The sequence below is a fragment of the Saprolegnia parasitica genome (assembly GCF_000151545.1).
Source record: "Saprolegnia parasitica CBS 223.65 unplaced genomic scaffold supercont2.20, whole genome shotgun sequence".
In the NCBI taxonomy this organism is placed as follows: domain Eukaryota; phylum Oomycota; class Saprolegniomycetes; order Saprolegniales; family Saprolegniaceae; genus Saprolegnia; species Saprolegnia parasitica.
The window spans coordinates 410,628-432,549 of NW_012156414.1; the positions used below are offsets into that span (position 1 = coordinate 410,628).

Sequence of the window (21,922 nt, forward strand, 5' to 3'; positions counted from 1 at the left end):
AGGATTTCAGCCAATCATATTGCCTGAACGTGGCGCGCCCAAAACACCCAACTCCTTGCGAACATCGCCGGCGCTGGGCACGAGGAGCGACACCATGGCCACGAAACTGGACGCAGTACACAACCTCCCATCGTATACGTGACACAACGTGGCCAAGTTTGGGTGCCCCATCCCTGCGCGAGCTCATGCACCTACGGTATGGTAGCTCCTCGTGGACCCCAGGGTCTGTGGACCGGTAGCTGGACCGGTGCGTGCATTGAGACAGACGCAAGAACGGTTGCAACGGCCCATAGGTCATCATTCGCCGGTGGGTTCCTACAGCGCTAAGCTGTAAAAAATGCACCGTATTAGTGTTCAAGTGTATGCTTGTAGCGGGGCCTGCGTGCTTGCAGACGCTGCAGTGCAAGCTTGCGGCGCCTATATCGCACTTGAAGCGCAAGTTGAAGATTGGGTGTTTCTATCCTCCTCCTGGATGATGGCCGCCTTCGTGGGCGCACTATACAACATACATTTGGCCAATCAACGGTGCGTATGGCACGAATCGCGTTCCTGATTGGCCAATAAGATGTTGACGGCTTCACTTTTGATCGTCTGCTGCTGTTATCGGCCATTGATTTTACGCGGTCGTTGAGGTCACGACCCCATCCATCGAAGGCTCCCGTCGTCCCGCCCGTCCAGCATGCAACGCTTCCTGCGCACCGGTAGGGCGCATTGGCATGGCATCATTGCGCCTACCATGGCTGCATGTAGGGACCTCGCTCCGCCGCTTCAGTTCGCTCCAGGCCAGCGCCATGAAGCGCGTCGTCGGCTCGCTCCAGAGCAACGTCGACATTGAGAGCAACACGAGCTTGTGGCTGGGTGCGGCGGCCGTGGTACGTCGATGGCCACGCACTGCACATGAGCTCACGCTGCATAGGACGAGCCGACCATGTCGATTTTGGACCCATCGCCGGGCTTTACGGCCGCGACCGCGCACCGGTCGTTCAACTTGACACAGGACTTTGACCGGTACGCATCGCACTGATACACTGTTGCTGCATGCAGTGCGGTAGGCTCCAGAACGGCGAAGCCGTGACCGACTGCGTGTACATCAACACGCCCGTGGACGCTGACCCGTTTGAGCTCATCAAGGACAACATCGTGTCGGTCTCGGCGAGCATCAAGACAATCCTTGGCTCGGACCACCCGGTGCTGGAAGCCGTCGCCAAGTACTACACCGACGTGCCATCGCTCTGGTATCGAATTTGCGTAGGACTTTTTCGAGAACGACGGCGGCAAGAAGATCCGCCCGACGATGATCCTGCTGTTGGCGCAGGCCGCCGAGGCCGCGCGCGACCCGCTCTCGACCGACAAGTCGCTCGAGTACATTGCTGCGTCGCAGCAGCGCCTTGCCGAAGTCACGTACGACCGACGACCGCAACATGCGACGAGATCTCATAGGCTGCGAGTATAGGGAGATGATCCACACGGCAAGCTTGCTCCATGACGATGTGATTGACGAAGCCGACACGCGCCGCGGCATGAAGTCGGTCAACAAGGTGTTTGGCTCGAAACTCTCGATCCTCGCAGGCGACTTTCTCCTTGCACGTTCGTCGATCTGCCTGGCGCGGCTCCGGAGCTTGGAGGCGGTCGAGCTCATGTCGACGGCGATTGAGCATCTCGTCAAGGGCGAGGTCATGCAGATGCGGCACGCCGACAAGAACGGCACGATCTCGCCGTTCGAGTACTACCTCCGGAAGAACTACTACAAGACGGGGTCGCTCATGGCCAACAGCTGCCGTGCGGCGCTGATTCTCGGCGAGCACTCGGCCGACGTGTGCGAGCTTGGCTTTGCGTACGGCCGCCACCTCGGCCTTGCCTTCCAGGTGCTCACGTCGCCACATGCATCGTTGAAATGACATATGGATGTGCTAGCTCATTGACGACGTCTTGGACTACAAGGGCGAAAACACGGGCAAGCCGATGCTCGCGGACCTCAAGGCGGGCCTCGCGACCGCGCCCGTCCTCCTCGCGCAGGAAGAGTTTCCGGTGCTGAAGGAGCTCGTCGCGCGCAAGTTTAGCACTGCCGGCGACATTGAACTCGCGGCCGACCTCGTCGAGAAGAGCGTCGGGCTGCAGAAGAGCAAGGACCTCGCGATCATCCAGGCCGAGCTCGCGATCCTCGCCATCATGCAGTACCCGCCGTCGCCGGCGCGGGACGCCCTCGTCAAGCTCGCGCAGCTCGTCGTCACGCGTTCCAAGTAACCACTCTCTTTTAAGATGAATTTTAGATAGTATGCGTGTCGTGCTTGGATCGAGGCCATGCTGCTTGGATGGTCGTACAACTGGTGCAGCGATCCAAATGGACCTCGTCGGTCCTGGTCGCCACACATAGTAATTAGTTTCGAGGGCATCGCAGGACGCGCGACGGTCAGTGGCGGCAAGTCGTCCATCGCGTTACAACTCGTCGTCGATGCTGCTGGCGTCGTCCAGAAACTCGCTTAAATAATCGCTCAGCGCCGCGTCCGGCATGAGGATGCTGCTCTCGTCGAACGGCAGCGGCGAGAGCGCGCCGTCGTCGCCGGCCGCCACAATGTCTTCGTACCGCTTGCCGTCGTGGGCCGCGCAGAGCGCGAGCCGTCGGTTGTACTCGTTGACTTCGACGGCCTTCGCGAGCGGCCACTCGTCCTTGCCGCACACGCAGTGCGTGCCGTCGGACGCTTTGTAGCGGTGGGGACCGTCGCTCTTGCCGAACGCGCACTCGCAGCACGCAAACATGCGCGTCGCGCGGAAGCTGCCGGCGAGCGTCGATTTGAAGCGCGGGAACCAGTGCTTGCGGTCGCGCGTCTTTTCCGGGCCGTCGCCTGCACTGTTGCTCCGGTAGCCAGGCCCGAGCTGCGAAGTGTGGTGGTGGGTCATCCCAATATACGACAAATGGTATGGTCGGCAAGTGGCGGGTGCAGACCTACTACGTGCCGTGGGACGTGCGAGTGACAGAGAGGAGACCTGGTTCGACCTGATCATCATCGTCATCCTCATCACATCGACAAACACACCATCGACTCGAGGCGTACATATTAATACTACACGCATGGACCTCATCAAGTGCTAGAGAGACTTCGTAATGAAGAAGAATGGACAAAATGAAGGCGCCGAGAGTCTCTGGAGGCCCTAGCGGTGGTGACTGGATCAGGATTGGATCCCTGACGACTTTGAGTTGGCGACCGGAATGGACGTTGTTCATGCGTTCAAGGTCTGCTGGTGAACTCGTCTATGGCCGCCATCCACGCACGCGCATCGAGGACAGAGAGACGCCAACGTTGAGTCGAGCGTCGCTACCAGGCTCGGCGTCGAGAGTGATATGCTATCTTTTTGGTGCTAATCCATGTATTAGTATGGAAAGTAATAACTATTGTGCAAGGAATTCGACGTTTAAGCATCGGCGCAGCTCGATGCTAACGCACGCGCGGTTGCCCCTGACGCTGGGGTCAGCGTCTCTCGTCGCGTTCAAGCTTTCAACAAACGACGAGGCGGGTGGAAACGCTACCATATGTGCTTGGACAGTGGACGTTATGTTGCGCCATCATCACGGTGCTGCAGAATGTAGGCGGTTGGTCGCTTGGCGCCATTCTTAAAGTACGCCGCCGACGGGAAGCTCCTTTCGACGCTAATGAGCCACGCTTCGTGGTCTCGGAATCGGCTGTGTTATTATATTGGCACGACCTTTGCCAGTCGAGCAACGAGGACGGCACCTGAGACGACTCGGTGGTTGGCGCCACCTGGATACACGCCGACGGCCCAGATCCGAGGCAACAACCGGCCATTACACGAGGGGACGGTCGAGTCGAGTCGACACGGCTCAAGATATCACCAAGTCTTCCGTGCCATGTAATATGTCGTCGCCAGCCGCTCTCGTACAATTAGCTGGATGCGATCAGGATCGTCGTGCCTCCAGGACGGTAAGTTCTTAGAGGACGTGCATTAGGCACTCGCCGCCTTCTTCTCGCAGATATCGCGGAACGCGCAGAACGCGCAGCCAAGGAACGACGGCGTCGCGTCAAAAGAGCGCGCTCGGATCGCCCGAGCGGTCACTTGAATCGCGCTTAGCGCCGCGTCGTCGGTCTCGACCGAGTGCGCGACAACTCCCGGCGCGTTGCGTCCGTGGCTGGTCTCGAGCGACCGGAGGACTGCGCCTTTGGGCGGCGTTCCGGTCAAGCGATGGTACGCGAGCATGTACAGCTTGAGCTGGAGGCTTTCGTCTGCGAGCCTTTGGTTGTCCCGGGCTGCATCGGCCAAGTTGGACTTGAACTCGACAATGAACACGTCGTCTTCGGCCCGTCGCTCGACGCGGTCCCACACGCCTACACGCCACATACATTGCAGCAGCGTCGTCCCGAACGAGTAGTACCTCGAAACAGCACGTTCGCCTCGGGCACGTGAAACTCAAACTCTTGTTCAATGCACTCGATGTAGCTGGTGCGATCGGCTTCGTAGGCTATGAACGAGCGCAGGGCGGCGGCGCCCTGGGCTTGAAGCATGCGCTCTTCAGCAAGCGACCGGCAGCTGCCAGGAGTCCACGCCTTTGCAAAAGCGGCCAGGGCGTCCTACCCATGAGCTTGATGGGAGGCAACGAAGGATCGGCAAACCTCCGAGGCAGAGGCATGCGGCGCGACCGACGCGTAGGTCGCAATGGCTTCGTGGAGACTGCGGCCGTATACCATGCTCGAGTTGGCCTTGGGTTCGAGCCCGAGCACGCGCGAGAGGTAATAGCGGTGCGGGCAGCGCATGTACTCGTCGATTTGCGAAAAGGACAAGTGGTGCAATGGCAACGGCGCGTTGGTGTCGACGACGACGGCAGTCGGCGGTGGCGTGGCGTCCTCGTGACTGACGCGATCGGTCGTGGTGGCCACAAACGACGCCCACGGCGCAAGCAGTCTACTCGTTGTGTTTTGCGTGGACCACCGCGTTTGTTTCTACCTCGAGATTGGTGCATCGGCGGTATGCGAGATGAGCACGGAGGCCCTCGCACGGAGCAGAAGCGAGGCCAAGCGCTGCCGGCATGTATCCAAGTATTCGTCGCGGCCCGACGACTTGCAGCCCGCCTGCGCTTCGAGTAGGCTTGATGGCAGAATGCCGGCTCCGATGCCTCGGGGCTTCCGGCCGGGAAAAGCCTTGTCATGCCACTGCAGTAGCATCAGCGTGTCGACCTACGCGGATGATACATCCCACGACATATTCGATAGGTCGATACCTGGACGTGCGACGGGAGTCGCCACGCGGATCGCTGGGAGGCCACCAGCACTCGGTGGTCGGTCAGGGCGTCGTCCAGCGCAAAGGTGAGGCTGCTCGGAGCCCGTAAGCGGCCGGTCTCGCGGAGCTGCGTCAAATATGGCACAACAAACGGGACGCACGGCGACTGCTTGTGTCGCTGGGCGTCGAGGACGACGTCAAGAAAGGCCGCAAGTGCCTCGGATCGAGCGACATCGTGTTCGTTGGCCGGGTGGAGGAGCGCCTCCAATGTGCCTACGGACGCACATGGAGCCCATGGGTGCTGCTGCCGCCGCCCGTACCTGATTCGGTCAAGTAGAGATGCAGTAGCTCGGCGCACGAGAGCTTCATGGCCGCGTCGCGCAGTGTCTGGAAGCGCTTCAAAAAGGCAGCAATCGGCGGGTGGTCGGGCCCGGCCAACACGAGTGTCTCGTACAGGTCTATGTGTCTAGTCCATTCAACGATGAGTTGTCGTCGTTCTTGGTTCTTGGTAGTCGAGGACCGCGACGTGGACGACTCCATGATGCGTGCGAGCACGACGGGGTCCATCTCGGGCGATGTATTGAGAAGGTGAAAGAGGTGCTTCGAGTCGGACGGCGACGCCAGCGTCTGGAGGAGCGAGTACGCCGTGGAGACGACATCCGTTTCAAACAAGTCTCTTGGCTCGAGCGAAAGGTGCGGCACGTGCAGTGCTTGCAGCTCCGCGACGAGGTCGTCGACGCGCGCCGCCTCGCCAAGGACCACGAGCAGGCGCTAGCACGATCTTGTCGTCGTTTTGTGCAGATAGCAGTCGGCGTACCTCGCCACGCGCGTGCTTGTCGCGAATCGCAGCAGCCATGCTCGACACTTCGTTCTTGCTGGTGTGCGCAACGAGCTGCACCGACGGTGGCAACACCACGTTGGATGCCTTGGTGAGGATGTCGTAGGCCATGGCGTGCATGCCAGTCGGCGCAACCGCTGGTGCCGACCAAGTACTCTCAGTGAAGTCCTTGCCCCTTGCTGCAGCAGCCTACGCAAGCGTCAACCGCCGTCGTACAAAGAGCCTCGTACATGCGCAGCTGATCGAGGGGTCCAGGCAACGACGGGTCCGAGAAGAGGATCCACGCTTTCTCGGCCGACGCGAGCATCATGCGCGCGAGTAGCTACATCATTGCATATCAACGACGTCAGTGACGCAGCCGGAGCACGCACCAAAACGGCCCCGGGGCTCCAGAGGTGCAGGTCGTCGACGACGAACTGCGCCGTTGTGGCCAGCGAGGCGTGGAGGTAGTACGGGTGCGTCTCGACGAGCTCGAGTGCGTCGAGGACAACGCCGTCATGCGTGTTGCAATGCGCCTCGTGCAACAGATCTCGGTACGCCGTATACGCGTCGCACAGGTCGGTTTGGTTCGCGAGCACGTCTAGAAACGATTGCGCAGAGAGGCGCGCGGTTGCCGGGTCCGTCAGCGCGGTTTGAATGTAATTGGCGTACGCACTTGGCGACACGCCGTAGCGCTCGAGCTCGTTGAAGCAGCGCAGCGTGTCGCTAACTGCCGTGCGCAGCATGGGCGCCGACTTGTGGCTGCGAAAGCCTTGCGCGGAATGCGATCGACGTGGTCGTGTACAAAGATCTTGGCGGCCGTGTGGCTGAGCACTCTCTACGAAAAAATCCAGTGGTGAGACCGGGACTGGCGTCGTCGATCCTCGACGACCTCGGTGGCCGTGTGGCCGTAGTCGCTGCGGAAGCGCTCGCTCCACGCGCCGATCGAGAGCAATCGCACATCGTCTTGCGCCTCGAGAAATCCAATTGGCGTGTGGGCTTCAACGCGCCGGCGCAATGACGAGTCAAAGCCATGGGGTGTCAACGCGAGCGTCGGCGTCGTGGCGCTGCCGAGCAGCGAGGCCCCCGCGGTGGTCTTGCCCGTGCCTGGAAGGCCGCGGACGATGCTCACGCGGCCTGGCGCCACAGAGGCCAGTAGCGCTTCCTGGCTCGTCGAGAGATGGAACGTCGACGCTTCCCGCACGAGCCGCGCCGCCCGGCGGCGCAGGTGTTGGCTCAGCATCGCTAGCTAAAATTTAGCCCCTTTTGATTGGTCGAAAGACCCCATACGAAATCTTGATGCGGTGGGAAAGGCCAAGTCGCGAGGTTCGCGCCTGAAATTAGGAGGCAGCGCCGCCCTAGGTGTGTCGAGAGACCGCGCTCATTGACGTCGTGAGATCAATTCCCGTGCGTGCGCGGATAGGAATGGATCTCACGACGTCAATGAGCGCGGCAGTTCCTTTGAACGAGGACTTCAACTCCATTGATGGACGGAAAGGACAATGGAAGAAATGCAGTAGCTTGGATCGGTGGACACTTGGTCGATTGGAGCTGGCCATTGAGTGGTCCGGGGTCCCTACATGACCAACGACGGTGGCTTGACGGGGCGGCTCGAGGAAAACGCAAGGCGGTGGTGGTGCGATGCATCATGGGCTGCAAGTGCCCCAGCGCACCTCGCGTGATCATGTCAGCGTGCCGTCCAAGCGGTGCTAATAGTGCCTGAACCGACCCACACCCTTTCACGACCACCTCAAGTGGACTTGCCCGAAGGACGGTTTGAGTATGTACTGCTGCGGACTTTTAAACGCGTGGCATTGATGGTCACATGGTGACAGTGGTGCGGAAGGCGTCGAGCTCGTCTGGCGTCAGCGGGTGCGCGAGCATGTGACTGCAGAGCTTCTGGCGCACGTGCCAGATCGGCGAGCAGCCCTGGTTCGCGCCCGAGTAGTACTCGAGGCGCAGGATGCCTTTTCGAGGCATCGTCTCGTCGCTCGTCCACTGCGCGTTGAGCTTCCAGCCTGGAATCGTCGTGTCGAGCGTCCATCCAAAGGTCTCGCCGATCCAGTTTTCCCCCTAAATATCAAGCTATCAATCGGTCAATAATTCTCATGGCATGATGCGCACCGGCTCGGCGAGCGCGAGCGCAATCAAATACTTCGCGATTTCGCGTTCTTCGTAGATGGCCATGTCGAGCTCATAGTACATTTCCGGAAGCAGCGGCGTCCACGTGTTGAGCCAGCCGAGGCGGTGCAAGCCTACCAAGACCACTCCAACTCCAGCGTCATGCGGAGCCATTTAGTCGTACACTGCGCGACTTCGGCCTCGGTCAAGATCGCTTCAATCTATACCGTCGAGAGCTCGCCATGGACAATATTCTCCACATCGAAAATCATAGTAGTACCTGGTAAAAGTGATGCAAGTCCACGAGACGGTCGAACATCAACACAAGTGCGTCGACGCGGCTGGCGGCAAACTCGGGCGGCCACTGCAGCAGGATGCCACGCACCTGCTGCGCGTTCACGTAGCGCGTGCACAGCGCGGCTTGGAGCTCCATGAGCAGTCGGCGGCTCGTGAGAACGACCTCGGTGCCGTTCTCGCCATTGCACGTGATGGCCGCGCGGTCGACTGCCGGTGGCACGTGCTTCATCTGTCGGAGCTCTCGAAGGCGCTCGTAGACCTTGGGGGACCGATGGACGACTCCGTCTTTGCCCATTTTGCGCCACTTGGGCGTGTCTTTGGTCGGGTCCATCTGGAGCTTGGCGAGCACTTGGGCAAACCGGGTCGAGGAGAGCGGTAGCGTGCCTTTGGGCGGGCGCACCCGATGCACAAAGTCAAACTCGAGCACACCAAAGCGCCACGTGAGCATTTTCGCATCCAACGTGACGGCGCTGCCGCTGTGGTACGCGTTGCGGAAGCAGCGCTCGTCGGTCGGCTTGATTGGGTGCATCGTCGGCCACTCGAGCGCGCACTTGTTGTTCATTTCAAGGAGCTTCTTGGCGGTGGACCGGTCGAGCGCGTCGGCGAGGTCGAGCTTGTAGTGGTCGGACGCCATGCCCACGATGGGGCCATACGCTTGCAAAAGCAGATGTTGGAGCCGACCGCGCGCGGCTTCGCTGAGGTTGGTGTCGATAAAGACACAGGCGTTGCGGCAGTCGATCATGTACGGCAGAAGCGACGCCATGGCGTGCACCGTATCGAGCCCTTCCATGATGTGGTCGAGAATCGTTTGCGCTTGCGCGCTCGAGAGCACCATGCCTTGCTTGGCCACGTGGAGAAGCTGCACCTACACTCGCACGGAATTCAGCGACGCCGTCGATGTACCCGAGATGGGCGGTGTACTTGTTGGCGTTTTCCTGGATGTTGCGCAAAAGGTGGTCGAGACCGACGACCGTGAGCGTCTCGGCTTCGACCGCATCTGCCGGGAGCCGCAGATCCACAAAGTCGACGATCCTAGTTCCAACTCTATAACGTTTGGAGAGAGCATGGGACTCTACCAATGGCCCGAGGTAGGCACCTCCAACGGCTCGTTCGTGCGTACGTCCATGAGCTGCCGCACCGACTGCGCCTGGAGCTTGAGGGCGGCTTGGCGGTACAGCCACCCCATCATGTCGACAAACTCGCCGACTTCGATCGTGCCAGACCCATCGAGGTCGTAGCGCGTCAGCAGCTTTCGCACGTCACCCTCGCGCGCGTCGAGGCCCAGACGCCGCATGCCGCGGGCGAGCTCTGCCTCGTCAATCGTACCGGATGTATCGCAGTCGAGCTGATGGAAGAGCGCCTCGAGCGCGTCCCGGCTCTGGGGCTCGGCCGTGCCCAGCATACCTGGCGGCGACGTTGTCGCGAGCACCACGTGCACGGGAATCGGCTTGACCGATATGCGGCGACCTGCCTTGCCTCGTGGGGGCACGAACAGAATTGACCGGAAGCGACACCCGTTCTTCCGCGTCGCACAGCGCACGAGCTCGATCGCGATGCTGCGCTCGTACGGCACCACGAGGTCCAACTCGTACTGGCCGCTGACGTCGTCCGGGTTGAACTTGCTCGCGTTGTGCACATTCAAGTCAAAGTTGCAGCGCTGCATCGAGATCCGGAGCTGCTTGTTGGGGCACTGCGCAAGCGCGTGGAAGAGCGACCGACCGCCTTGGCTTCCCAGCGGGTTGCCGTCGAGAATGAGGAAGCGCAGCCGTGCGTTGACGAGGATCGTTTGCGACAAGACGAGCGCCGCCTGCGCCGAGACGTTGTTGTCGCTAAGGTCGACGCGCTCGAGCTTACTCGCTGCGTTGCTGCCGAGCGCGACACCGACGGCCGCCGCGCCCGTCTCGCCAATCGCATTGTACGAGAGGTTGAGCTCGAGCAGCGACGAGTTGCGTCCGAGGCCGCGACCGATGGCCACCGCGCCCGATAGCCGCAGCGTGTTCCACGACAGATCCAGCGACCGGAGCGTCGTGTTGGCCTCGAGCATGGCACCAATGGCCTCGCCACCGACAAGGGTCGTGCCCCGGGGCGTCTTGCGCCGCCGCTCGTGGGACCCCAAGAGGTTGTGCGACAAGTCGAGGAGGTGCAGTGACTGGTTCAAGTACAGCGCGTGCACCTATTAGAGTGGACAACTTGTCTATCAAATGCAGTTGCCTTCCCAAGGCGAACTTACCACGGGACCAATCTCAGCGTCGTCGACATCGGCGTGGCTCATGCGAAGCTCCTGCAGCGCGCACACGGGCGACTGCAGATACGTTGCGAGCGCGTCCACGCACTCCGAGTCAAGCTTGTTCTCGGAGAGGTCGAGAATTGCGATGCATGGCTTGGCAATCAGCGCGGCGATGATGCTGGGCAGCCCTGCGTCTGTGAGGCGGTTGTTGCGGAGGTTCAAGCTAAGAGCATTGCAGGGGGACTTCGTAGCGACATTGAGGTACCTCGTTACGTTGGGCACGTCGACAATCGACGCAGCCCAGACTCTGGCAAGGTCGTCGCCCATGCCATAGTGGCTAATGTCGATCTCTGCCGTCTGCGTCTTGCGCAGCAAGAGGCCCGCGCTCGGTGGCAGCTCGCGCTCGAGGCACCGCGAAGCAAACTCGTGGCGCGCTGTGAACGGCTCGCAGAGCATCGTGTCGAAGTCGGGTTCGTCCTAGGTTGCCATCGTCAACCCATAATGAACACTGTAGTACGTCGTCCCCGGGGATCACGGCCTTGTAAGCGGCAAGGTCGAGCTCTGGGAGCGTGCGCGCGTTGCTTCGCGGCTCGACGCTCAAGTGCTGGCGCGACACCATCGTGCGAAAGAGCTGGACAAACTCCGACTTGGCCGTGGGCCCGCAATATCTGGTGTCGGCGTCGACACGCGTGAGAGCGACCTCTGGGTTGCTCGTCGCTTCGACCGGCCGCGCCGACGGCGGGTCTGGGATCGTGAGGCCTGTGAATTTCAGGAATTTTTCTGCGGGCGTCAAGTTGGCCGTGAGCGAACTCGAAGTGATCATCGTGGCATGCGGCGCCATCGACCTAAACGACAGGATCGACTGTGAGCCGCCATCGATCGCAAAGCTACAACTGCATGACACTCTCGGGTAAACACCATGATGAATGACGAAGCCGGCGAATGCTTGCGTGGCGGCGAAGGCGCGTCTGTCCTTGGTCGCTGGGCGTGACGACGGCCATCGCGAGAAGATCGCAACCAACTTTGACAACGGTCGAGTTGGTGTTGGCTAAAGCCACGCAACGCTATTCGCACCCAACTCTATGCGACGATTCGCATCCTTGAGGTGGTGAGGCTATGTCGTAATGGCACAGTACCTGTCGGTACATCAATTGTCAGTTGTAATATCCCGAATAGCCAGAAGGTCAGCCAGAAGGCGCGGGCTGCGCGTGCGGCCTCCGGTGGTGCCGGTTGACCGCCACCATGTGGTTGCGTGGAACTAGCCCACTGGCGACTGACATCATTTAATTCGTTGCAACTCAATTTGTATACAAAGTGGCAGGTCCCGCCAATAAAAAGCACCCAATCGCAAGCGAGATCCTCTCCAAAATAGTACTTATTCTAAGAGTTGGCAATAAATAAGAAGAATTGGTCGCACTTCGGACCGTCTACCTCGCCGAGGACGCGCCTCGACCCGCTTCCTTCCCGCGCTTCTGCATGTCTGGTATGGACCGCGCCACCGAAGTTCTTCCATGACATGCTAACGTAGGCGGCGTTGGCTTCTCGATGCCAGAGTACCCGCGCAAGCGCAAGTCGACCTCGGATGAGCTCACCTTCTCGGACGATGGGAATCTCGACATGTCCGCCATGGACGGCGGCGGCAATGGCAGCGCCAATGGCACGCTCACAGCCCGCGCCGAGACGGGTTCACTCAAGATCAAGATCCGAAGGACCGGCAAGTCGGCCGTCTCGACGCCCTCCAACAGCGCGACCACAATGCCCACCAACAGCGCGACCACAATGGCAGCAACACCAGCGATGCCCGCTGGCTTGAACAACATGTTTGGCGGGGCCATGTTCGCGCCGCCGCCAGCCATGCCCTTCTTCCCACCCATGATGGACCCGTCCATGTCTGGTGGGTTCCTCGGCATGCCGATGATGCCCATGATGCCGATGATGCCCATGATGGGCCTCTCGACCATGAGCCTCGGGTCGCAGACCAGCTCGACAGACATGGTGCCACCCGCGTCGCTTCCGTTCCCGACGTCGGCCGCGCCTAGCATGGACCTCGGACCACCCCCACCGTCGGGGCCTGCGCTCACGGTCGAGCACTCGCTCATGGGCGGCGGCATCGAGCTGCAAAACGTCGTCAACGTCGACACGCAGAATTTTGACTGGAACCGCAAGGCCACCGCGAGTAGCAGTGACGAGGCGCTCACGGGCCGGCCGCGGTCCGAGTCGCTCCCCAACTTGAACCTCCTCGACGGGCTCTCTTTACAGCGCGAAACATCGTTCTTCAAAGAAATATAGATGGCAGTGTGTATGCATCGTCGATCTCTTCTTGCGACCGTGAAGTTACTCGACCTTCGTGAGCGTCCAGAGGTCGTCGCCGAGGAAGTGGCCAAGCTCGATCGCAATGCCCTTGTTGACGCTCCGGCTAGGCACGATTTCTGCATGAGACAACGACGAATGCAGAAGAGGAGCAGGGTACGTACACGTCGGCGGTCGACATTTGCATGATACCGACGCCCATCGCGAGCTCCTTGCCTTCGGCCATGATGGCGACGGGCTCGCCCTTCGCAATGTCTTCGAGCATCGACCCGCCCTTGGACGTGAGGCCCGGGGCCATGATGTTGGCACCCGACAACACATACGGGATCGCACCCTTGTCGGCGCGGACCTGCTTCATGAGGTTCGGGATCTTGTGGAGGAGCTTGAGCGTCGGCAGGAACGGGCCATCGCGCATGTTGAAGAAGAGAGGCGTGCCATCTTCGGCGACGACAATCTGCAGGTGCTCCGTGCCCGAGCACTTGGCGACGAGCAGCGGCGCCTTCTTGGGGAGGAGCTGCTCCATGAGCGCGCCATCATTGTCGTCGAGGAGCGGGTACTGCTCCGCGATGCGCTGGCAGATCTTGCGCTGGACCGAGGTCTTGACCTTGGAGATGTTGGAGACGTGCTCGTCGACCGAGAAGCGCTTGAACATGCTGGTGCTTGGACGTCCACTACGTGTGTTTTCAACTTCCAGTGGTTCCGCCCTCAAACTCAAACTCAATTTATTTGCATTTTTATTCCTTAAAAAATCAGCCTTCTTCTGGCCAAGCACCCGCCGCAACTGGACCGGCAGCTACCGCCATACGAGGCACTACAATGTAATACCCCCAAGTCCCATGGACGACAGTACCGGTAGTAGTAGATCACACTTCGCACGACTTAGCCGCAGATCTCGCGCAGCGTGGCAGCGATCTCTTTGTACATGGGCTTGGCCGCGGGCAGCGTCGGGAACTTGTGGCCATCCGGGTGGATGAACATCGTCCGACGCGAGCTCTCGTAGGCGCCCACGAGCTTCTTGGACCACGAGAAGATCGCGTCTGTCTCGCCCAGCACGTGGATCGACGGGATGTCCAAGTGGTACGAGCTGCCAGAGCGTAGCGACGCGGGCATGCCGTCGCGCGGCAAGAGGCCGCAGAAGAGCAAGACGGCCTTGTACGGCATGGGCGTGCCGCGGCTGAGGTAGTGCGCCGTCAAGATCGTGGTCATGGCCGTGCCCTGCGAGAAGCCGAGGACCGCGTCAAAGGGACCGAGCGCGTCGACTTGACCAAGTAGAAAGTCCAGCGACCGCGAGAGGCCGACGTAGTCGCTGCGCTTGGGCGTCGTCTCGGTTGCGGGCGTCTCGATATGGTCCCACCACTCGTAGTATGGTCCGTTCTTGCCAAAGAAGAGCTCGACTTCAGCGTGCGCAGGCCCGGACGCGCGGTGCGGCGCGTTCAGGCTCACAAACTCGACGCCGTCCTTGCCGCCAAGCGCTTGCTGGAGCCCGACCATCTGCACCTGCAGCACCTTGTTGCTCGTGCGCCAGCCATGTCTATGCGTAGCAGACGTTGGCGCCCATGCACGCAGGTAATAGTACTACGTACAGGCAGAGGATGCGCAGCTTCCGGCCGGCCATTCTCAACTGGCTGCGTTCGGTTTAGTCAAGGTATCCGGACGATCGCTGGCGGCTTCAGCGGGAACACACATCACACAGCAACTTCTATCAGCTGGAGGTGGTGCCAACGCCGCATCGGATCAACCACGGCTCTTGACGATGCTTCTGCGTCTACCAACTGCACATGCATACCGGTGCGTTCTCTAGCTGCCTACAGTAGCTGTCCCACCGAGTCTGTGCATCGCATTGAAGAAAGGAGCCACTTGCATTAATGCGATAACGCCAGCAGCACATATAGATCTAGTGGCGACTTAGAGATGGTACTCCTTCGCAAGCCACGCCTTGACGCTCTCCACATGGCCCTTCACGGCCGCGGCGCTTGTGCCACCCGGTACGTTCTTGCGCTCGACGCTCGAGTCAAAGTTCCAGACGTCCATGACATCCGGTGCAAAGCTGCTGTGGAGCGACTGCAGCTCGGCGAGCGTCAGGGCCGACAAGGGCTTGTTGGCGTCCTCGGCGAGACGGACCGCGGCGCCCGCGACGTGGTGCGTCTCGCGAAAGGGCACGCCGCGGCGCACGAGGTACTCGGCGAGGTCCGTCGCCAGCATCTCCGTGACCAAGAACGCGCGCATCTTCTCGCCGTTGGGCGTGAGCGTCGCGAGGACGCCGGCCGCGATCTGGATGCAGTCGACCATGCTGTCAATGCAGTAAAAGAGCGCCGACTTGTCTTCCTGGAGGTCTTTGTTGTAGCTGCGGGGGAGGCCCTTGAGCGTGATCATAAAGCCGTTGAGGCGGCCAATGACGGCGCCCGACTTGCCGCGGAGGAGCTCGAGCGCGTCCGGGTTCTTCTTCTGCGGCATGAGACTGCTGCCCGTGCTGTATGCGTCGGCCATGGTCACAAATTTCTACAGTCGTATGAGTCGTCGATATCACGCAGCGTGGAGATGCATATTGGTACCAGTGTGTTGTAAATGATGAGGTCTTCCGAGAGCTGCGAAAAGTGAATCATGGTCATGGATGCCCAAAACATAAACTCGACAATAAAGTCGCGGTCGCACACCGCGTCCTAGCATCGCAGCATGAGTCGCATGCACCACGCTAGCGGATGAGAACGCACAAGACTGTTGGGGGAGATGCGCGCAAACCCGAGCTCCGTCGCGAGCAGCGCGCGGTCGATGCCAAACGAGTGCCCGGCGAGCGCACCGCTACCGAGTGGCAAGACGTCGACGCGCTTCGACAAGTCGTTCAGACGCTCGACGTCGCGCTGGAGCGCCGCCACGTGGGACATGACCCAGTGCGAAAACCGAATCGGCTGCGCCGGCTGGAGGTGAGTAAAGCCCGGCATGAGGAGGGCCATGTGCGTCTCGGCCAAGTGCGTCGCGACCGCGAGAAGCTCGCCCATTTGGTGGCTCAGACCCTTGACGGCTTCCTTGACGTACAGCCGCACGTCGGTAGCGACTTGGTCGTTGCGGCTCCGGCCGGTATGGAGCTTCCCACCGGCACTGCCAATGAGCTCCGTGAGCCGGCGCTCGTTGGCGGTGTGGATGTCTTCGTCACCAGCACAGACGACAAACTTGTTGTCGGCCCACTCGGCGTGGACGAGGTCGAGGCCATGCTGGATCTGCGCGTTCTCGTCGGCAGTGATGACGCCAGCGGCGGCGAGCGCCTTGGCGTACGCCTTGCTGCCCTGGATGTCTGCCGCCCACATGCGCTGGTCAACGCTGAGGCTCTCATTGAACTTGTTCATGACCGGGTCAAGCGCGCCGCTGAACCGGCCGCCCCAGAGTTTCTTGCCACTTGCTGCCATCGTCTTGCGGGTTTGAGTCGAAATCTTTTCTGCCATTGCAAGCCGCGATCCAACGCGTCAACCGGATATCACATCCGGTTAAATGGATCGCAGCGCACCCAATTTTAGCCAATCAGATGAATGCCGTCGGCGCCACTTGAAGTTGGTGACCACAAGAACGTCCGAGGGACCGCAAGCTTCTTATCGTGGCTTCACATAGTACGTAGGATCATCGCACGAGTACATGGATGTGCCATGGCCACAACGTCAGTCGACACAGTGAATATGCCGGTACGCTCGGGCTTGGATCACAGTGCAACTCACACTAGCACCTGGAGCCGCCAGAACGGCCGTCAGCTCGATAGGACGATCGTACTATCCACCAAGGATACATACCATTGTATCCACCTACATACCTGTCTATGGCATATTAAAAAGGCCGTAGCTGGTCGCTGGCAATGGCCAAGAAAACTGATTGTTATTGACTCTTGCTGCTGGTCGCTGGCCGGAGCGCGATCGCATCTATGTCGCAATTGAACGTCCCTAGGCCGCCTTGGCATGTTGCATGATTGCTGGGCGCAAAGCAGCTACTATTACGTACTAGCAGCACCGCACACACTTTTGTCTGTCGGACAAATTGACCATCGTCGCTGGTGGAAAACCGCGCGGCAGCCGTTTTGAATCGATGAGCAGCAAGGTGCGCGACACCGCGGAAGCGACAGGCGGTGTTGACTCGCGCGTAGATCCGCGTCGTCGTGCGCGTGCGGCCGCCGCTATCGATTGAGAAGGCGCACGCGTGCACGAGCCTCGTCTTGGATCCGCTGGCCAAGCGCGTTCGGCTCGGAAAAGAATCGGCCAAAGAATTTCAATTCGACCAAGTCTTTGAGCCGACGACGACACAGGGCGAGCTGTACGAACGCACGGGCGTCGCTCGCATGATTGCCAGCGTCCTGGACGGGTACTCCATTTCCACCGTGTCGCCTGCCGACAGCGACGTCCTAGGTTTCACGCCACCATCTTTGCCTACGGCCAGACCGGGTCGGGCAAAACCTTTAGCATGGAGGGCTACGAGTACGAGGTGGGGTCAAGCGGCGATGTACGAGCTCATAGTTTCGTGTAGAAAGCAGCGTCGAGGCCCGCCCAGCGCGTGCACGCCAAGCCCACACTCGACGTGTCGTCCGACCGCCTTGGCGTACGACGAGCTACCATCGTCGCATCACAAACGGCGATGGCTAGATCGTCCCTCGCGTGATCTTGGGCCTCTACAGTGCGGTGGCGAGCGCAGACAAAGTACGCCACCTGAAAAGGTCTGGACACGATGGTGCTTTAGACGCGCGAGTTTACGCTTCGGTGCTCGTTTGTGCAGATCTACAACGAACAGGTAGGTGTCCCCATCTGGTGCGCACGATCATACTCTTACTAGATTCTGGATCTGCTCAACCCAAGCCTTGGCGCCAGCACAAAGTGAATGACGCCGTGGGTACTTTTAAACTCAGGTGATGCGTCGCCCTAGATCGCTTCGGCTGCGCTGGGCAGCCAACCACGAATTTTACGTTGAAAATCTCATCACGGTCACGTGTACGAGCGCCGATGAGGTCGGCCGCCCACCGTTGGCGAGCAATCTATCGTACAGCGAGGTTCTCGTAGATGCTTGCCAAGTTTCAGGACGGCGTCAAGCACAAGATCATGGCGTCGCACAACCTGAACGCAGCGTCGTCACGGTCCCACTGCATCTACACCTTGTACGTTGAGAGCGTCGACACGACCAACCCCGAGGATGTGCTCAAGGCCAAGCTCTCGCTCGGTACCTCGCCTCCTTGTCGTATTCTGCTTCTATCCACAGGATCCTAGTGGACTTGGCCGGCTCCGAGCGCGTGGTCAAGACGGGCGCGACAGGTGGGCTTTCCTAGGACAAGAAATGTCAGTCGTCGTCTCGGTAGGTGTCACGCTGCAGGAGTCGATCGGCATCAACAAGTCGCTCTTCGTCCTGCGCCAAGTCATTCAGACGCTCAGCGACGAGGCCAAAGACGGCGGCGACACCAAGCACGTACCGTACCGCGACTCGAAGCTCACCGCGCTCCTCAAGCACAGGTTTATGGGTCTCCCGCGCGTCTCCATTGCATCACGTTGGGAGTAGCTTGGGTGGCAACAGCATCACGCTCATGATCGCTTGCCTCTCGCCCAGCGATGTCTACGTGGACGAGAACCTGAGCACACTCGTGTACGCGGCCCGCGCTCAGGTAGACGATGCAACTTGGATCCCCAGAAACAAACAAATGCAACCGCGCGATCCCTAGTCGATTGCCAACAAGCCGACCAAAAACGAAGACCCCAAGACCGTCTTGATTCAGCAACTCCGTGACGAAGTCGCTCAGCTCAAAGCCCAGCTGGCCCACGTGCGCTTGTCGTTTGTATGCGTTTGGTCGAATAAGATCGCTGCCTAGGCCCACGACGTGATTGTGCAGCTGGGGGGCAAGGACGAACGCGTGCACGGATCCGGGAGCAGTCTTGACCACTGCGACAGAGAAGGAACACCCAAAGCGGCAATGCGCAAGAAGAGCGACAACAATGACGGCGATCCGCGGCTCGAGCCAGCGCCAGCACTCCACAAGCCCGAAAAACCCGTGCCACGACCAACACAGAGCAACAATCAAGAAAAGGACGCGGCATCAGCGTCGTCGATGAAGACGAACGGGGCGGTTGAAACCACCAAGCTGCAGCTGCACGTCATTGACAACGTTTCGCTCATCAAAACCATGTTTCAAGTTGATACATCGATACAAAATGCATTGATACCTGACAGACAGCTGCATTAGAGCGAACGAGCGCTGCGACTTGCGCTAGAAAAAGCCCAAGGCGACGTCAGCGCACAGACGGCTGAAGTACGTGCACTCAACCTCGAGAACCGCGCACTACGGGAGGTTGGCAGCTCGATTCTCGTGCCAGCTTCACCCCATCGGACATGCTCATAGCGCATGGAGGTCCTCGAGTACCTGGCACTTGGCACGGACGACGGCGTGTCTTTGGCTCGGCCATCCCAAGACCGCATCGACGACGTGCTTGCGGAGCGCGCCGAATCGTCTCCTACTCCACACCCTTCAACTGTTGCAAAAACCAGCAGTAGACGCCTTGCAGCATTCCACCAACCGATTTTGAATTGTAGAACCAGCCACTGGCGACGCCAAGCCGACGCACGAGACTGGCGTGCTCTCGGTACCCTGCGCTCGTGCTGCTAACGACTAAGGCCACCACCTAGATCAGTGAGCTCCGACATCTCCTGAGTGGCAAGCCCAAGTACCCTACCCCTTGGCGTTGATGTGCCGATGGACTTTTTCCTGCGTAGATCATCGATGAGCGACGCCACACCGCAACGTAACCGGGCAGCCCGACGTGTGCATAGCGCCGCCGACATCCCCACACGGCCGTCACTGCTCGAGCAAGGTTGTGTGCATGTGGACGTCGCCTGCAGAGAGTTCACCAGCATCTGTAGACCCGACTGAGATGCTCTCGGAGCTCAATCGATTGCTGCGTGCCAAGGCCGCTCTCAAAGCATCCTCCAGTCGACCATAGAGTTGGACAAGAAACATGGAAATAGTATTGTCTGGTTAGCTGTTGTTTACGCGTAAATAGTCTTGATCGCGTCCTCAATCACGGCAATGACGACCGGGACGTCGGCGTTGGGCGGGAAGCTGAGGCGGCAGAGCTCGACGCCGCCGACGAGCTGCTTGGCCTTGTCCTCGGCCTTGATCGCACCCTGCGTCGACGTTGCGGGCACGGTGCAGTAGACAAGGCCGTTGTCCTGGCCGAACGACACGCACGGCTTGAAATGCTTCTTGTGCGCCGTGAGCAAGTCCACAAAGCGCTGGGCGAGCGCAATGTTCTCGTCGGCCGTCGCCGTCGGGAGCGGCGGCAAGTTGAACGAGAAGGTCGACGTCGTGAAGCCCGCCGCGGCTTGGGCGGGCGTCACGAACGCAAGGTCCATCACGTAGCCCTTGGCGTGCGTCTTGACGGCCTGCACGAGCGCATTCCCAACCGCGTTCGTGACTTGGTACGCCTGGAGGTTGCGCGCTTCGACGCCGACGTGGTTGCTCGTGAGGCGGAAGAGCTGGTCCGGCTTGGCCGTCGTGTCGAGGAGCGCGCCCGTCCAGCGCACCTTCTCCAGCAGCGCGACCGACTTGGCCGACGCACTGTTGGCGATGATCGTGCCCGCGGTCGTGAAGCCGCGGCTGACGCTCTTGCTCATGCTGATAAAGACCATCGTCGTGAGGCCCGGCGCGACCGCCGACATCTTGCGCATGACTTCGCACGCCGGCGCAAACGTCGTGTCGACAAGCAAAAGCACGTCCTTGCCCGTGCGCGTTTGGTACGACGTCAGATGCGTCGCGAGGGTTGCCATGTCCGGGACCTTCATGTCCGGGTTGGTCGGGATCTCGACAAAGAGCACAGTCGTCTTGTTGGTCGGCGAGAGCGCATCCAGCGCCGCCTTGATCGACGACGAGATCTCGTTCTTGCCCGTGATGTCGAACGTCGACTTGGAGAAGAGCGTCGGCGCACGCGACGTGAAGATGTCGGTGAGCTGCGACGAGCCGCCGTACGCAGTGCTGGCCATGAGCACGTCAGCGCCGCCCGACTGCAAAAGCGCAAGCCAGAGCGTGCACACGGACGGAAGGCCGGCCGTGAAGACGACCGGCGACGCGTCCGCCTTGGCGTCCGTGCCCGACATGGTCTGCAAGTGCGCATAGAACGCGCTCAGCTCTTGAGGCGACGACCGGTCTTGGTCGGCCGTCACCTTGACGTTCGCGATGGCCTGGAGGTAGGCTTCGCACACGGGCGTCGTCAGCGGCGTCGCGAGGCGCTTGCGCACGACGAGGACGTCGGCCGGCGCAATCTTGGCCGTGTTGTGGATGTACAAGACCGAGTTGGGCGTTACAATACCGTCGGCGTGCGCGACCGCGGTCGGCGTCGCCTGGAGCGAGAGCACGACGACCGACGCGTCGGCAACCGGGCGACCGGCGCGCACCGTCAAGTTGGTGTTGAGCAGCTTGAGGGCGTCGATCTGCTCTTGCGTGAATGGCGTCTTGGCGCTCTCGTCGACGTAGAGGACGACAGGAAGCGTCGCGGCGAGGAGCACCGAGATGATCGGCATCGTCGTCGAGCCAAAGGTAAAGACTTGCGCGGTCGGCAGGCCCACCTGGGCGCCGAGGACAAACTCGAGCAGCGTCGAGATGTTGGACGAGACGCGAAGGTAGTCTTCTGCGTTGCCGGTCGCCGTGAGCTCGGCCTCGGTAATGGTCGCGTCCTGGGCCGCGTGCTTGGCGGTGATGAGCGCCTCAATGTTGGCGGCAAAGGCCTCGCGGCCGAGCAGCGCCGAGTTGGCGAAGGTCGTGCCCCGCCACTCGTACGGGAGGTTGGCGAGGATCACCGGCAAGTACTGCTGCACGAGAGCGAAGGAGGCGACCATGGTCTTGGTGGCAAATGCAAAATGAGGCGTCGCTGACCACGGGCAAAATGATTCGCGTGTTTGATTGGCTGATAATTCTG

General features: G+C 60.5%; 10 protein-coding genes across 10 annotated transcripts; 3 read left to right on the forward strand and 7 right to left on the reverse strand.

Moving 5' to 3' along the window:
• Positions 1-679: 679 nt before the first annotated feature.
• SPRG_06153 (hypothetical protein) lies at positions 680-2,244 on the forward strand (the record flags this gene model as incomplete). The annotated part of the gene is made up of 7 exons (XM_012344875.1): positions 680-701; positions 751-872; positions 917-1,008; positions 1,053-1,221; positions 1,253-1,401; positions 1,454-1,865; positions 1,915-2,244. The coding sequence occupies 7 exons, from the start codon at positions 680-682 to the stop codon at positions 2,242-2,244; spliced, it is 1,296 nt and encodes a 431-aa protein (XP_012200265.1).
• Positions 2,236-2,898, reverse strand: SPRG_06154 (hypothetical protein; the record flags this gene model as incomplete). The annotated part of the gene is made up of 1 exon (XM_012344876.1): positions 2,236-2,898. The coding sequence occupies one exon, from the start codon at positions 2,896-2,898 to the stop codon at positions 2,437-2,439; it is 462 nt and encodes a 153-aa protein (XP_012200266.1). The 3' UTR covers positions 2,236-2,436.
• Positions 2,899-3,867: 969 nt separating this feature from the next.
• SPRG_06155 (hypothetical protein) lies at positions 3,868-7,289 on the reverse strand (the record flags this gene model as incomplete). Its single annotated transcript, XM_012344877.1, has 12 exons — positions 3,868-4,340; positions 4,388-4,583; positions 4,626-4,914; positions 4,957-5,186; positions 5,231-5,502; positions 5,550-5,695; positions 5,750-6,000; positions 6,047-6,242; positions 6,298-6,389; positions 6,439-6,801; positions 6,852-6,884; positions 6,939-7,289. The coding sequence occupies 12 exons, from the start codon at positions 7,287-7,289 to the stop codon at positions 3,961-3,963; spliced, it is 2,799 nt and encodes a 932-aa protein (XP_012200267.1). The 3' UTR covers positions 3,868-3,960.
• A 527-nt stretch (positions 7,290-7,816) lies between these two features.
• SPRG_06156 (hypothetical protein) lies at positions 7,817-11,514 on the reverse strand (the record flags this gene model as incomplete). The annotated part of the gene is made up of 9 exons (XM_012344878.1): positions 7,817-8,119; positions 8,171-8,301; positions 8,352-8,388; positions 8,448-9,329; positions 9,355-9,496; positions 9,541-10,637; positions 10,695-10,914; positions 10,957-11,168; positions 11,209-11,514. The coding sequence occupies 9 exons, from the start codon at positions 11,512-11,514 to the stop codon at positions 7,868-7,870; spliced, it is 3,279 nt and encodes a 1,092-aa protein (XP_012200268.1). The 3' UTR covers positions 7,817-7,867.
• Positions 11,515-12,086: 572 nt separating this feature from the next.
• SPRG_06157 (hypothetical protein) lies at positions 12,087-12,998 on the forward strand. The gene is made up of 2 exons (XM_012344879.1): positions 12,087-12,174; positions 12,220-12,998. The coding sequence occupies exons 1-2, from the start codon at positions 12,168-12,170 to the stop codon at positions 12,978-12,980; spliced, it is 768 nt and encodes a 255-aa protein (XP_012200269.1). The 5' UTR covers positions 12,087-12,167; the 3' UTR covers positions 12,981-12,998.
• SPRG_20122 (hypothetical protein) lies at positions 12,946-13,705 on the reverse strand. The gene is made up of 2 exons (XM_012344952.1): positions 13,166-13,705; positions 12,946-13,107 (listed from the first exon to the last, which is right to left on the reverse strand). The coding sequence occupies exons 1-2, from the start codon at positions 13,651-13,653 to the stop codon at positions 13,026-13,028; spliced, it is 570 nt and encodes a 189-aa protein (XP_012200342.1). The 5' UTR covers positions 13,654-13,705; the 3' UTR covers positions 12,946-13,025.
• On the reverse strand, positions 13,699-14,638 carry SPRG_20123 (hypothetical protein). Its single transcript, XM_012344953.1, has 2 exons — positions 14,585-14,638; positions 13,699-14,532 (listed from the first exon to the last, which is right to left on the reverse strand). Exons 1-2 carry the CDS (start codon positions 14,614-14,616, stop codon positions 13,881-13,883), a joined length of 684 nt encoding a protein of 227 aa, XP_012200343.1. The 5' UTR covers positions 14,617-14,638; the 3' UTR covers positions 13,699-13,880.
• A 198-nt stretch (positions 14,639-14,836) lies between these two features.
• On the reverse strand, positions 14,837-16,428 carry SPRG_06160 (argininosuccinate lyase). Its single transcript, XM_012344880.1, has 3 exons — positions 15,713-16,428; positions 15,554-15,661; positions 14,837-15,500 (listed from the first exon to the last, which is right to left on the reverse strand). Exons 1-3 carry the CDS (start codon positions 16,400-16,402, stop codon positions 14,907-14,909), a joined length of 1,392 nt encoding a protein of 463 aa, XP_012200270.1. The 5' UTR covers positions 16,403-16,428; the 3' UTR covers positions 14,837-14,906.
• A 638-nt stretch (positions 16,429-17,066) lies between these two features.
• On the forward strand, positions 17,067-19,637 carry SPRG_06161 (hypothetical protein; the record flags this gene model as incomplete). The annotated part of the gene is made up of 15 exons (XM_012344881.1): positions 17,067-17,078; positions 17,125-17,339; positions 17,384-17,459; positions 17,502-17,573; positions 17,618-17,671; positions 17,712-17,762; positions 17,805-17,845; positions 17,895-17,976; positions 18,029-18,185; positions 18,233-18,277; positions 18,322-18,472; positions 18,519-18,621; positions 18,679-18,777; positions 18,826-19,146; positions 19,545-19,637. 15 exons carry the CDS (start codon positions 17,067-17,069, stop codon positions 19,635-19,637), a joined length of 1,572 nt encoding a protein of 523 aa, XP_012200271.1.
• A 316-nt stretch (positions 19,638-19,953) lies between these two features.
• Positions 19,954-21,862, reverse strand: SPRG_06162 (hypothetical protein). Its single transcript, XM_012344882.1, has one exon. The coding sequence runs from the start codon at positions 21,840-21,842 to the stop codon at positions 19,998-20,000; it is 1,845 nt and encodes a 614-aa protein (XP_012200272.1). The 5' UTR covers positions 21,843-21,862; the 3' UTR covers positions 19,954-19,997.
• Between the last annotated feature and the right edge of the window lie 60 nt (positions 21,863-21,922).